This window comes from Haemorhous mexicanus, chromosome 1 (assembly GCF_027477595.1).
Source record: "Haemorhous mexicanus isolate bHaeMex1 chromosome 1, bHaeMex1.pri, whole genome shotgun sequence".
NCBI lineage: Eukaryota > Metazoa > Chordata > Aves > Passeriformes > Fringillidae > Haemorhous > Haemorhous mexicanus.
This window is the reverse complement of record NC_082341.1, coordinates 61,576,739-61,592,783: the sequence shown is the minus strand read 5'-3', so window position 1 is coordinate 61,592,783 and position 16,045 is coordinate 61,576,739. Positions and strand designations below refer to the sequence as shown.

General features: G+C 37.0%; 1 protein-coding gene across 3 annotated transcripts in view; it reads left to right on the top strand.

Annotated features, from left to right (window-relative positions):
• The window catches only part of ATP9B (ATPase phospholipid transporting 9B (putative)), a 153,370-nt gene that overhangs the window by 8,598 nt on the left and 128,727 nt on the right, over window positions 1–16,045 (top strand). For all 3 annotated transcript variants that reach the window (XM_059851270.1, XM_059851261.1, XM_059851279.1), the window contains exon 2: window positions 7,476–7,649. In XM_059851270.1, coding sequence (XP_059707253.1) covers window positions 7,476–7,649 — 174 coding nt within the window. The remainder of the gene's footprint in view (window positions 1–7,475; window positions 7,650–16,045) is intronic.

Genomic DNA, 16,045 nt, shown 5'->3' with positions numbered 1-16,045 from the left:
TTTAACAGAATTTACTGCTGTGTGAACCATAGAGATTTTTGAAATTAGAGGAAAAATGTAATTTTTAATTCTTAGAAATGCAGGGTAATATTTGAGAAAAATACTTATTTGTAACTTGATTTTTCTTGGGTAACTTCTAGCAAAGCAATTTATTTTATGGATACACTGGTTATTTGTTTAAGAAGAAGGGTTACATGAAACTACATTGTTTAGTTATAAACGTGGTTATGAATGAATGTGCCTTGGTAAATAAAATCTATGCAGCTGCAGTTTCCTGGGAATTTTTTCTTCATTACTGGACATGATCTGGACAGTTTTGTCAGTGATACAGGTGGTCTACAGCAGTTGTTGATTTGGTTGTTCATCCTGTAAGAAACAATTTTTGCTCTTTGTATGGAAATGCCTGTCACTTTCTTCATTTTTTCTACTGATGCCTCTCTACAATTTGGCAAATTCCTCCTTCATCCTCAGACTGGGAAAGAGTTCTTATAGGTTGGAGGTAGAGCAGGATAGGGTATGAGTGAGACAGATTGTGCAGGTTACTCTGTCCTGTGCCCATGATGGGAAGCAGAGGGAGTCTTGTGGCTGCCACTCAGCCAAATCACCAGCTCTCAGCGGGATGGAACATGGTCACAGCATTGGGTGGCAGTAGCTCAGCTAGTCTTTCTCAGCTCTTTTACTTAAGACTTTCTGCTGCAGCTTCTCTTCCATGCTACTCTGCATCCCACAGCCATCTCCTGGTTCCAATTCATGCATAGACTCATGACCATGCATTCCTTTTTCGTCCTCACTAGGTTTGAGAAATACTGCTGTAAGACATCAGCTTTTTTTTCCTTCTTGTGAATGGTCATCTATAGCAAAATCGATAGGTGATGAGGAACAAATATTTATGCAGGATCTGATGCAGTGCTTATATTCCTACCTGGGTCTTTTGATCAAGCAGATAAAACAACCCTCTTCATAAATACTGCTTCTACAGTTGTTGAGTGAGTAAAACCAGAAAAGCATGCAGTCACAATTGCCCTGTGTCTTGCACCTTCCTGCTGCACCCTTGGATATTGCTCCTTTAGAGTAATGGAAAGGTGGCAGAAAGCATAGAAATTATTATGGACCTGAATAAGTAGCCAAGTTAGATTTAAATAACTTAAAACGTCTTCCATTACCTGTTGTACCTATGAAACTCTGCGTCTCGTCTGGCAAACAGCCATCAAAGTGGAGTGACGTAGGTGCATGTGACTTCAGGCATCATTTTCACAGCAGATATTTATATCAAAATTTCACTTAAAAGGATTTAGTATACATGACTTTCTTTCAGTTAAATCTGTTCAATGAGATTCCTAATAGCAGTCAGATTTTGTGGAAAGTTGTTTAATATTAATGTTCCTTTTTTCTTGAGAAACCATATTTTGTCAAGATAGTTTTCTTCATACCTGATTTGGTAGCAGTCATGCTGAGAGTTTTGATGTCTCCTCTCTGGCTTCTTTATTCTTGTTGCTTTCGTTGCTTCCCTGTTTTAATACAAGTTTCTAGGATTATACTTAATTGATTTGTCACTCAAGGAAAATCAGCACTTCAAGCAATTAAGTGCAGCAAAATACTAGGTAACAAAGACACAAAGGTTTTTTGTTCTCATTCTAGTTATGAAAAATCCATTATTCATTATCTTACTGTTTTTAAATACTGAAGTACAATTTTCCAACACAATAGCAAAATTGCTTTTGAAACAGAATAAATTGCTTGCCAGTTCACAGGCTGTATTTTGAAGTCAGGCTTACCAAACATGATGTTGCTTATGCTCATTATCTTCACTACTTGGTGAAATTCCATATTTCAAAGTGCAAAAGTAGATACCAATTGTGGAAAAGAACCCCCTTGTTTTTAATATAATGGTAAACAAATCTTAAGAAATTATGATTAGAAGATCAATGTATTCCGCAAATACTACCACATTTACAAAATAGTTTTTAACATTAATCATATCTGTGAATGTTTCTTCGTCAAATCTCTCTCATGATTCTCTTGCATTAATGTTTCTTCATGAAAGATTTTACCCTGTTTACTGTGTTACTGTTGTTTATAAGAGATACTATTTTTCAAATCAGACACTTGTTAACTTTGTAGGGAAGTAAAAGGAATGTGTTACTTTGTGATATCTTGTACCCTCAATTACAGCTGTCCGACTGTGATCTCACTGGGTGGTGTTAAAATACATCATTAATAAGATGTCCAAGAGCAAAACACAATGCAACATAAAGCTCTCTATTAAAACCATGATAATGTAATTTACAAATTTAATTAGAAAATATTATAAAAGCATTGGACAGGAGTATGTTTAAACACAGGACTGTCTTATTGGAAGTCTAAGATTAAAGTAATATCTTTAGTTTTTACTATGCAGTGGTTTTATTACCTAGTATTGATCTAGTCTGAGAAAAATCAATGTAATTTGATATAATATGGATCCTAACCTGTAATAACTGCTGTGTTCTGTGAAGAGAATTTTTTGTATAATGTTTTTTCTTAATGTCCATTAATAATAATAATAATAATAAGAGAAAATATATTTCTAGATTGTCATATTAAACTAAACATCAGATACAGCTTTTTGCAAACATCATTGTGAAGGCCAAGTTTTCTCATGTTTGAAATAAACTTTTTTTTTTTTTTAATTGCATGCTCTTAGCAATAATTTGGAAAGCATTTTCCATGACATATTCTCACATAACTTTCTGGAAACTCTTAATAGTTTAGTATTAGCACAGTTTATTTTAGTTTGAAACTTTGGTTGTGTTTACTGCAGTGTGGCAGTGCTTTTACACCATTTGAAACGTTGATGACGATTTCTTGTCACAAGGCCTAATGTAGTAAAGGTTCCAATACTCAGTTGACTTGCAGTGGGGTATGGGAGATGTTTGCTTATTATTACTCCTAGTTATGCAATATTTTCTAGTCTGGTCTAAACACATCCCTTAATGGTGTTCCATGCCAAGTGATCCCAAGGCAGTGCAGAAATCAGGGCATCACCTGCCAAAGAAGAGAGAGAGTGTCTAACTCAAGACTTGTTAAACAGTAGTGGGTTTAGGGCTTTTTGTTCCCCTTCCCTGTTAGAGTTTACTTCTTAACTGTGTTGATACCAATTTATTATAAAGCCAGTGTCAAGTATGTGGTGTACCTTTCCAATAGAAATCTAATATTCAGTCTCTTGCTTCCCTCCCTCCCTTTCCTGGCATCCAAAAAAGTTAGTAACTGCTTTAATATATATTCTTGTATACAATAAGGCTCAACATAGAAAATTTAGGGGGAACAGAAATAGTTTCAGGCTTTTGTATTAAATATGTGGCGAGTTGAAAAAATGCAAGCCTTTTCATGCTTACCCCTTGTGTTTGTAATATTGCTTAAAACAAAAACAAAGCTGTATTTGACTGAATACTGTTCAGGGTGCTGGGTGCTGCTCTGTCAGCAGAACTCCCTCCTGCTCAAGCAAGGCCACCAACAGCTGCTTGCTCAGTATCATGTCCAGACAGGTTTTAAATGTCTCAAAGAATGGAGATGCCACAGTCTCCCTGGACTGCTCATGCCTGTGCTTATTCATCCTCAAGTTAAAAGTGTTTCCTGATATTGAGATGGCACCTTCTGTGTTTCAGTTTGAGCCCATTGTCTCTAGTCCTGTGACTGGGCACCACTGAAGACAGCCTGACTCATTCATCTTTGCAACCTCTCTTCAGCTTCATAGACATTAATAAGATCCTGCTTGTGCCTTGTCTTCTCCAGGCTGAGCAGTCCCACCTCTCTCATTCTTTCCTTGTAGGAGAGATGCTTCAGTCCCTTCATCATCATCATCATAGCCCTTCATTGGACTCTATTCAGCATGGCCATATCTCTCTTGCACTGGACACACTGCTCCAGGTGTGGCCACCCCAGTGCTGAGCTGAGGGGAAGAACCTCCTCCCTTGATGGGTGCTGGCAGCACTTTGCCTGATGCAGCCCAAGATACTGGTGCCTGTCTTTGCAGTGAGGGCACAGCGCTGCTGTCCGCCAGGATCCCCAAATTCTTTGCTGCTAGGCTCCTTCCCTGGAGTAGCCCCCAGCATGTAGTGGTGAGTGAGGTTGTTCAGGTGAAGAACTTTGTAACTTCTAACTTCTTGCTGACCTTCCTGAGGTTCTCATCAACCTGTTTCTCCAGCCACTCAGATTTGCACTAGATAGTGGCATGTCATCATTCCTTCTAGTTTTGTGTCATCTACAAACTTGCTGAGGGTGCATTTGGCCCCATCTTCCACATCATCAGTGAAGATGTTAAACAAGACTGAGCCAGTATGGATCTCTGGGGTACACTGACCTGGGGTACTGACCTCCAACTAGACTTTGTGCCCCTGACCACCCTCTGGACCTGGCCATTATGACAGAATTCAATCCATCTCACTGTCTGCTCATCCAGCTATTGCAGCAGCAGCTTAGCTGCTTACCTACAAGAATTTTATAGGAGACAGTGTCTAAGAACTCCATGCAGACACTATCCACTGCTTTTCCCTTATTTACCAGGTCAGCTTTTCAATCTTACAAGTTTATCAGGTTGGTCAAATAGGACTTCCCTTTGGTGAAGCCATGCTGACTACTCCTCTTAATTTTCTCGTCCTTTTTTGGAAAAGATTTCCAAAGATGAGCCACTCTATAACCTTCCCAGGGATTGTGATGAGACTGAGAGCTAAGGGCAGGTTCCCTGGGTCCTCCTTCTTGCCCTTATTGAAAAGGAGGAGTGGCATTTGCTTTCCTCCAATCTTTAGTCACTTCCCCCAATTGCCATGATTGATCCAAGATTATTGGAAGTGACCTTGCAATGACGTCTGACAGGTTTCTCAGCACTTGTGGGTGCATCCCATCAGGGCCCAAAAGCTTTTTTATTTTTTTACATGCAAATATATATATAATAGAATACTACTAATATATAAATATATAATACATATTTAATTACATATTATATTTATTTTATTATATATGTAATATTACACTATTTAAAAGAAAAAATATATATATATTTGTATTTGGTTTGCTTAAGTGTTTCCTCACTCATCTTCCTTGCTTTAGGCTGTTTTCCTGTTCTCTGAGACCTGAGACTCCTAAAAGTCAGTCTTGCTAATCAAGACTGAAGCAAAGGCATCCAGTACCTCAGCCTTTTCCATGTCCTGTGTAACTATATCCCCTGTGTTATTCAATGAGACCCCATTTTCCCTAGTCTTCCTTATCTCACCTATGTACTTAAAACTTCTTGTCTTTGACATCCCTGGCTGGATTCAATTACATTTGGCTATAGCTGTCCTAGCTTTGTTCTTGGAAGCTTGGGCAATGTTTTTGTATTTCCCCAGATTACCTGTCTTTTCTCTGTGCACTTCCATTTTGTGCCCGGGTTTGAACAGCTCCTTGTTTGTCCAGTCAGAGCCATCGCATTGGATGGGAATCTCTTGAACTTGGAGTGATCCTTGAGTACTAGCCAGCTTTTTTGGGCCCCTCTTCTCCCCAAGACCTTATTCCATGGGACTCTTTCAAGCACTTATTGAAAAGACTGAATCCATTTTGAATTCCAGGGTTGTGAGCTGCTTGCTACTTTACCCCCTGCTCTCAGGGTCTTGAACTTCACCATCTTATGGTCACTGCAGTCAAGGCTGTGTTGACCTTCCCATCCTCAGTGAGTCTCTCCTTGCTTTGTGGGTATGAGGTTCAGCAGAGCATCTTGTCTCATGGGCCTCCTCCAGAGTAATTAGAGGAGGAAATTGTTGTCAAAGTGCTGCAGGTCCCTCCAGGATTGCCTATGTCCTTTTGTGTTGTTCTTCCAGCAGATACCAGGGTGATAGAGGTTCACCATGAGGATCAGAGTTTGAGAATGTGAAGCTGCTTTTCTCTGTCTGTAAAGGGCCTCACTCGCATGCATTTCCTGTTCAGGGGTCTCTAGCAGACACCTACCAAAATGTTACCTTTACCTGTTCTCTTTGTTCTTAATCCAGAAGCTTTCAGTTGCCTTCTCATCCATCCCTAGGCAGAACACCATGCACTCCAGCTGCTCACTCACATAAAGGGAATGAATGTCTAGTTTTGTTAATTACTATTTTTAAATGGTTTGGGATTAGCTTGCTGGGGAGAAAATGAGACGGTCCTGGGATTCACCTTGTAAGAGATGACTTTAAATACAGCTTCATAAAAATTAAATTTACTAATTCTGAGTAACATTGTGTTGTATTGCACTAAACGAGGCACGATCTTACAACAGCGCATCTTCTTTCAATCATCTTCCCTAAGGTATAAAAGTATGAAAGGAGTAAGTTAGTCAATTTACATGCACTTAGAGGAATTTTCTTACTGAATATTCCAGTGTTTTGTCCTAGCTTAAAAAGCATTCCATATGTGTAAAATTGAGATAATGAATAATAATTTCTGGGGAGGAAAGGACCATTGTTAGTCTAATGTTGTTTCCATGGCTCTGATGCCTTAAGTTTTAGCTGTAATATGTTCCAGATTCTGTGCTGCATTAGTATATACCTCTGAACTTCATATAAAGTGTTAGCAAGTGCTCTTCACAGTTTAGTTAGACAAAAGAATCCTTTTCCAGCCTGATAACTAAGGACACCCTTGCAGCTTCAGGCCCGAAAAGTATAAACAACAGCGAATTGAGGAGAGCATGGGAGGATGGGACTTCATAAGCTGAAGCTGTAACTGAGCAATTAATCCCAACATGCAAATGAACCAAAACTTATAAAAGTGTGAAAACATGTGACCTGTCATCAATGTTGGGTGTAGCCTTGGCTAGGCTCTTGTACTGCTCAGGGTATATCCTCTGAAGGCCTTTTTAATAAATACCTACTTTATTCCTTTAACACTTTCTAGCTTCTGTTCTACGTAGCTTCTCAAGGTATCAGGTCCCACAGGCAAATCTTCTTGACTCTCTGAATGTTTTCATGTAGAATTATAAGAGTAACTATAATGTTTTCATAATTAAAACCAAGATGCTGATGAGTGGTGTAGAAAGTGAGGCTCAAAGGCCTGCACACACAAGAAAATTCAACAGGAAAGCAGGTTGAAAAAGCACAGTGGAAATAAAAAGTCTGTACTTCCGTCTGTACTCAGTCACTTGTGTCTGCTATAAGCTTTGCAAAGTAACTTCTACCTAACAAAATCCTACAAAGAATCCTTTGAAGTGTAGGAAATTGCAACTTTGTTTAAACAGATTATATAAAAAATAAGAATTTCCCTAGAATTATTTATACTATATTTATATAATGATTGCAGGCTTTCTGCTGTATTACACAATTTTAACTAAAATCAGAATATCTTGTTAATGTTTTAACAAAAATGCATGAGATACTTAGATGAAAATATCTAATGAAATTCCATATGGCAAAAATTAACTTGTTAGTTTAGGAAATTTTCGGTAATAAAAAGTATGTACTGGCTATTTATGTAGTGCTTTTATCTCATTTTGCCAGGTACCAAGCGGAAGATGAGTCCTCTCATTTGGATGAAATGCCACTAATGATGTCAGAAGAAGGCTTTGAAAATGATGAGAGTGATTACCACACTTTACCAAGAGCCAGAATTTCTCAGAGAAGAAGAGGCTTAGAATGGTTTATCTGTGGCGGCTGGAAGTTCCTTTGCACTAGGTTTGTCACATGCTAGTACTTCTAGTTAAAGTTTTAAAAAAATAGGAAAAAATACTAATTTTGTATTGTGTGATGTGTGCAGAGTACAGAACACAGAATAATTTGCTTGTCATGAGTATTTTATTTATTTTATTTATTTGCCTGCATTTTCCTTACTTGGACACTGCCAGCTGTTAAAAGCAGTTCTGAGGAGATGATGATGCTGTTGTGCTTCTCCTGTCTGCCTGGCTGACTTGCAAGAGGGATCATGAGCTAAACTTGTGTTATTCTGAGGTCCATAATTTAGCATGTAATCCTGGTTCTCACTTCACTCAAAAGTACATTAGGGTAGAGGGGTTAAATTTTTAATTTTTTCAGATATTAGTGTATTAAGTTTTCAGTATATAAATTTATTGATGTTGCTGTAAGGAAAAAGCAAATTCATCAACTAATGAGTAGCCAACCCTTCAACCTTAATGGTTAAAATATAAATTTAACTGGTGGTCTTGGAGTGAATTACAATTGGAATTAGCTCTTGTGATTTGGTTCTTACTTACAAACTTTCTCTGCCAAACTCTGCTATATTCAAATACCTTGGAATAGTAATTTTCTATTGAAATTTTAGCAAAACTTCTAAGTAGTGAAACTGCTGTTAGGATTATTAAGGATCTTCCTTTTTCTGTAATTTGGAGTGATAAAATCTGACAATCAGTGAAGTCGAGTGACTGAAGCATTTTGAGTGAATTTAAATAGCGGATTCTTTCTTTGGCAGATGTTTTTAGAACAGATTTAGATAGAAGTCTTCACAGCTGATTTTCACGGTGCATTAAGAGGCCTGCTGTCTTAACTAAGCAATGCTGTGTTTGTATGCCTTCAGTTTTATGAAATAATTGTTAGAAAGCTTTTAAAAACATGGTCTGTGTTGATTTCTGTTTCATATAATGATTTAACAAAACCTCATGGTTCATTATTTTATTATTATGGTTTATTAATTTTATTATATGCGTTAAGTGTTTGGAAGGTAGAAGGAAGGAAGGTGGAAAAGTTTAAAGAAGTAGTGTTTGTATATGTTAATGGGTTGTGGAAACAGTGTTTCTGGTATAGACCTACATTTTAGCTGTTAAAAAACATTTATAAGTATTTAAAGAAGTCGTTAATCTTTTGGACGTGTCTTAAAGTTTAGATACCTTTCAAACAACATACTTTTATGTGAGTTCAGCTCTGTAAGTATTAGTGATTATTAGTTACTGTGATTATATTGCTGTAAGTTTGATGAAGACAGGCAGATCAGTAAAGACTGCACCATTTACAGTGTTTGGATAGAGACAGACAATTGCAAGGTGAGTTTATGTTGGAATTAATTAAAAATTGTAAGACAATATCACAAGAAATGGTCATTAGTGTTGGAGATTGCAAAATTTCATGTTCCTGCTTGCTTTTTAAAATTGAGAGGTACATCTCAGCTTTCAAGCCTAGAAACTTTAAAACCTGTTCTCTAAATTACTTGAGTCACATTTATGGTAGATTTTTGAGAAGGAAAAGAGAAAGGAAATTGCACTATGGATTTTTTTTCTTTTTTTCTTTTTTTTTTTTTGCTATTCTCTAGACATACTTTACTCCTAATATAGGTGTGTGAAAAGGAAAGTCTTCACTAAGAACTTCACTAAGAAAGAGGCTTTAGGGGAGTATGACTTCTGCTTTGCTGATTTCCTCACCTAAATTTGGACACAGTAAAGAGTCCATTTGGTCTTGCATTTATATCTGCAGGAATTGTAATCACGTTAGTGTTCTCTAAAATAGAACATCATAGCAGACAATTTTCCTTTTTCATGGAAAAAATAATGAAAAAATGAGCATCAGATTCTAGCAGAAGCTTGAAATTTCAGTTGGATATTAGGAGACAGAGGACACTCCCATAGGAAAGCTGCAGGTGCCAGCTTATGAAGTAGGGAAAAAGATGTGGAAGGGAGGTGAATCCTATGGTATCTTATCTACTGGTCCAGTTAAGCTGGGTAGAAACCTCCTCTTGGGTGTAAATACATGTCATTGTAGTAGGGAGATTTCATCCGGGCTGACAGCATTATTGAGGCTTTGTAATTGATAAAAATCAGGGATGTGCAGTCAGTGTAAGTTATTCTTTTTGATGGTTTCTCATTGTAATAGCACTTCACAAATTTTTGCTAGGGCCCACAAAATAGTTGAGTTTTTGAAATGCCAATTTGCAGGTGATGAAGTTAGCTAGAATCATACAAAAAATCGTGGAGGAAACTTGGAGGCCACTGTATTGTCAAACCTGCAGTATTTACTTTGTGTTGTAGAATTAGTTACAGTGTTTTTATGTGGTGAGAAGTATTGGTTTGAGATACAATTGTGTGTTGATGCCTTCACTCTGGAAATGGAGAGGATCACATTGGAAAAAGATTTTTTTGTGTGTTAGTGTATTCATGTTGAAGGAACAACTGAAACTTATTTGCAGAAGACAAACAGGGTTATTTTAAGTGTAAAGTAAGATTAAAGCAGTCTGAAACCTGTTCATTTAAACAGAACTTAAAATTTCACCTATTTTTATGGAAATCAATACCTCATACCTGCATCTGGGTGAGGTTGAAATCTCTGCTTCAACATCTAGAATTTCTTTTTGTGCTTTAAACAAAATTGTAAATTTTTCAAAGCTGTGACAGAAAGATGAACACAATAACAGACTCGGCATTATCCTGGAGCCAAGTTCAGGGGGCCCCTGATTTCTTTTGGATTCTTAGTGAAAGTCTTGTGTTTGTGTTCAAAATCACTTTACATGTTGCAAACAAACAAAAACCCCCATACCCAGTAGGGGTTTTGGTCTGTCTTGCATTGTTAGGATTAATCTCATTTTTGTGAGAGGAAGTTTTCCATCTCTTTCTTTTCACCTTTGAATTTTATGTTCTATAGATGTTTGTTGCTACATCACAAACTGTTACTCTTTATATTCTAAAAAGTTTCAGCTGCTTTGCAGAAGGAGACATGGAAGGTTTGACAAAGTTCTGTGTACTTGAAAAATGGTTTTGTAAAAATCTTTTATTCAGCTTTTAACTTCAGTTTAGACAATAGACTTGTTGATCAGATCTGAATGGTGCGAATTTTATTTGCAAATCTTCAGCTCTTTAAAGAGTTTTTCCATTTGCAAGAAAAACATCATAATTAAATCAAATGTTGTCTTTGATTTTGAACAAACTGAAGGCTTAATTCACCCAATATAACTTTTAACTTCAGAAACTGCCTATTTCTTGCTTTCATAGCACAGTTAAAAGAAAAACTTTGTGATATAGCAGCTGTTTTGTGGTTGTAATCATTTCCCCTTTAACTTACAAATTCTCTTCAAGCTTGTGAAATTATAATGCACATAGATCAATACTCGGGAGTTCTTTGGGCTGGATTGATTTCTTTCTCATGAGATTTACATTCCACTTGTTATCAAAAAACACTTTGTCCCTATGAAAATGGTGCCATTGAATGGCATTTCCATATGAAGTGAAGGGGATATCAAATGCTCGGATTAATTTGGGCTCTAAGATGGCCTGTACGCTTTCAATTAATCTGCAACGCATTTGTTATGCAGAAGCATGGGAAAATGCTGATCTTTTGAGAATGACATGACCACTGTGTTGCTTTTGGCCTGATTACTGAAGCTACCTGTTGAGTACAATAATTACAGTATGTTTTCTTTGCAGAACTAGTTTCTGCTACTTAAAACCTAATAAGGAAAAGCTGACCCTTGCAGACAATATAGAGCTTTTATATTATCTTTCCATTCTGATGAAAATGCTGTTTTGTGAAAGATACTGGCAGTTAAGCTTGTAGGATAAAAGTAATGAAAAGAGAAAATAAAAAAAAGCCTTTATTATTAGAGCTGCAGAGTCAGTTGAGACTTTTACTTTAGCTTTTGACTTGTAGAGATTCGCTCTATTTATGAAAAAGTTAAGGGTTCTTATTTAACAATTACTTCAGGTTTTCGTTTGCTGATGGGGAGTTTTTTTGGTTGGTGGGTTTTTTGTTGCTGTTTTTAGTTTAAATATGGTATTAGTTCCTAATATGAAGACAGTGGTTATTGTTCCTTCACATCAAAATAATGCATTAGAAAGCAGGTTAGTAAAATGCTATTTAATAGATATGCCTTGAAGTTCTTTAATAAATTTAGTTATTTTTCATACATACAATTTTCATACATACAGTTATATTGATACAGACAACACAGCTTGCACCTAGCTTAAGGAAAAGACTTTCTGTGCATATGTTGAATTTTCTGGGCAAGGGTATTTGAAATACAAACTTAAATCAGTAAACAAGGATGCACTTTATATTTTTTTATTGCTGAATCCCTAGCATTATATGTGGTTTTATGTAAGAGTTCAGAAAAATCTGAAATGTCTCGATCGTGTTGCATGTTACGTTATGTTTCTAGGCTATTTGAAACTCGGAGAAAGCTACTCTCATTTATCATACAAATTTACTGGGTACAGAAAGCCCTTGAAAGGGTCTATACCCTTGTTCATAAATATTTTCTATATTGGAGAATGTTAATTCAAGAACAGATTAGAAATGTGTTGGAGGGTGATAATCTGAGTTGCAAAACTTTTGGGTAGACTTCATAGGTGTTAAATTTTTAAATTAATATAACTTGATTAGGATTTCTGAGGCCTGCATGTCCACCTTGTATTCTTTCTGTGACAAAGCAGTAATTGCTGCTGAGACTGTAAATAGCAGAATCTAACTGATTTCTATTTCTATGGTAGTAAAGCTCATCTGAACCATGACAATATTGATTTGGGCATAACCTGTAATATTTTCATCATCTGTGACTTCTTACCTCTGAAAACTTGACTGTTAGCTCTGTGTCAGTCAAACCTCTTATCAAAGGTATTGCAGTTGTTTCCCAGTCAGACATGACTCTTGTGTTTGTACTTTTTGGTATTTGCTAAACTAATGGTCATGATGGTATCTGTCGATCTGTAGCAAAATAAGTAGTTTCAAGGAGGGGAGACTCTGTGGCAAGGAAGGCAGTGTAATTATGTTGCTTTAGGTGAATGTTTAACTTTAGCAGTAGAGAAGTCCTTAGTGTCTGAGGAAATGATTCTACAAAAGAGACTGTGCCTAATCAAATATTCTGTCTGTTTGCAGTTCAAATTCAAAGACTGATTGAACAATGCTGGATTTCAAAGATTGTTAGGGAATTTCTGTCTATGGGACTGTAGGCAGATCTGTCATGCTAGCTCACTTTCTCCAGGAAAAAGTTATTTTCCTGGGAACTTTTTTCCTCCAGATCTGTCCTTTCACTTCTCACTACATAACTAAGCTGTCTCTTCTGTCTCTATGTCCCTGCCCTGCAAACTATCAAGTTTAAAGCTTTAATGCCATGAGCAGTTTTATCAAGTTGGCACTGAGTGGAATCATTCTGCCTTCTGCTGCAAACATATCACCTGCGTTGTTTCAACTATTTTTACAGTTTTTTAGATTTTTAAAGGTTGGGGATGGATATAACTGAAAATAATCCCCTTTTATTCTGCATTAGTTTACAGCTGGGTTGATTTGCAGGCCTAGTTTTCCCATGCGGTTGCATGAGTATTTGTGCCAGCACAAGAGAAGGAGCAAGAATCCACACCTTTGTCATGGGGGGAGGGAGGTACTGGACATTTCGGCAGCAGCAGGATCTGTTCACAGCCATTAAACTGTTTGTGGAATCATGAAAAGGAAAGATTGCTGTTTATTTTGCTTTAAAGACAAGTTTAAGTAATAATATTTCCCTTTTGTATGTTACTAAATAACAGGGCTGAATTTTGAAAGTTGAATTAACGCTGTTAGAATTTTTGTGATAGAATAATTCTTTGTCACTGTTTTAAAGTGACTGGGAGAAGCTGATGAAAGGACATTTCATTTTTCTATCAAAAATAAAAAGCATGCAATAAAATGCATGTTTACGTCTATCCCAGAGTGAGAGTTTCGGGGAGAAAATTTTAAGAATCCAGGAGAATATCTTAAGAGTCCAACATTTAAAATTGAAGTATTTTAAAGGTCAGCTTGTGAGTATTGATGTAGTGGTATTTCCATAACAAAGTTACTGTTGCTATGAATAATTTTGCTATTGGCATAACCTTCAATTTTCTTTAGGAAGAACCAACAAGTATGAATTCCATTCTTTGGCAAAATTAATTTGTAATAAGCATGGGATTATGTAGACTACACACAAGAACACTTTAATAGGCATTGTGGCAATGTAAGCTAACTATCAGCCTTCCTTCCCTGCAGTATTTGTGTGTTTCATGATTCTCTAATTGTGAATAAGCAGACTAGGAAAGGACCTTAAGCGGTTTCCAGTTGATTCCTTACCTGTACAGAATGAATTATATCTATCACTGATGTCTGATCTAACCACATCTTAGAGATCTGCAGAAATTTCAGCCTCCTTGAGTGTCTCCTCCACCCCTCTCATTTAAAGCCTCCTTGAGTGTCTCCTCCACCCCTCTCATTTAAAGAGTTTACGCAATATCTGTTCATGTCGTGCCCACCCTGCTTATTGATTTGCTACAGTTGAAGGTCTGTCATTAGTTAATGGTGGTGGACCTAGAGAATAATGGTCCCTTTCCTCTTTGCAGCAGGTTCTTACATACTTTTAACCATATTAGGTCCACACTCAGCCTTCTGTGAGCAGCTCTGTTTCTTTGGTGTATCTGGTAGTCAGCCTGCCCTGCTTTCTAGACCTGTAATTGTTTTCTTGCTCTTGTGTGTGGTCTCTGTTTTCCCAGTAGGCCTGTTTGTTGAAAGTTGGTATTCAGAATGGTCCTGTAAGCCAACTGAGATCATGCTAACACTAACTGAGAGAAAGGAATACCTTCATGACTAGCTACAAGCATTCTTGTCCACACTGAACAGATTTGCACGTGTATAACATTCTCATGCAGTAACTGAGCTGCCACCTGGTTTTGGAGCATTTCCTGGTTCTGTATTTGTGTAGTTGGTTGTTTCTCTGTAAACTGTGTTGCACTTGTACCCATTCAACTGCATTCTATGTCTTCCAGGTAGTTTTTTTAGTTTTTCTAATCTGTTAAGACAGCCTTAAACTCTGATCTGCTCTTTGTATCTACCCCTCTCTCTTCTAGTTTTTGTGGTCTGAGAAATGAAATATTCAACAGTCAATTACCCAGTAAGTTCTAAATAAAGCTTTAGAGGCCTTCACTGAAATTACTTGGGTTTTATATAAGCTGCTCTGCAATTATGATTTTTCCTACTGCATCAGTTCCAGGAATATGTTCCTTTATTTTTCTTATGATAAATGTCTTGAGAGTTAAATTTTATTAGAGACATAGAATCATAGAATGATATTAGTTGAAAGGAACCTTTAAAGATAATCTAATCCAGCCTCCCTGGCATGGGCGCGGGCATCTCTCACTGGATGAGGGTGCTCAAAGCCCCAGGACTCCATAGAGGACTCAAGCAGTAGTGCAATTGGTTCTTAGAGTGAAATTAGTTCAGTTTTAGACATTGTTCTTGACATGTCATTGTTGGTTGTGACTTCCGTTTTCTTACAGGTGTGTACAAATATATATGACTATAAGAATGAATCCAGTAAACAGTGATGAAGTGATTTAGATTTAAATTTCTCTTTTGTTCTCAGCCAAATTCTTCCTGTTGGTGTGAATAACATTTGTAAGAATTTCCTAACATTTGTTTTCTTTTTGCTGCATCAAAAATATTGCCAGTATATTCAAAAACCCCACTAGAAATTGTTTCTCATGTCAGCTTCATTAGCTGATGTAGCTGAAATCTGTTATCAGCTCAGTCAACTACCGAAGAGGAAGAGCATGGAAGGCCTGTCTGCTCAGTGTTCCTGATTCACTTGCCTAAAACAGACTCCCAGCATGACTGAGGCACCTCCTCACTGTATAAACAAATAAATACAGATAAATTGTCCTTTAATGTATGGGATTGTAAATCAAGACTATGCAGTGTATAGCAAACCCACTTTTCTCTGCAAATGGTTTCTGGATAGTCTTTCTGCCTCTGTAGACAGTACTAGCAAGTACTTAAGCTGATTACATTATGTGAGTTGAGTCACATCCATGTTTGTTCCTTGTTTTATGACTGTTAGTAAATATTCTGTTGAGCCTCAGAGGCATCATTCCATTTGCCAGCTTTTGTTCCTCCTTGTTGTGACCCCTTCCCACCATTCCTGTATCCTTGTCCAAAATGCAATTGTTTAAACGTTGCTGTGAGCTCTTTTCTATCACACTGCCCATGGTTTAAAGTTCTTCAGTAGATTTGTAAACTGGTAAGGCAAGGATGCTTTTCCTTTTTCTGTGAACTGAAGTTCCCCCATTGCAGATCATTGTGCATTCTGCATTTATGTAGTGGGCTTGTTTTGAAGGGTTTTCTGGTTTTGTTTGTTA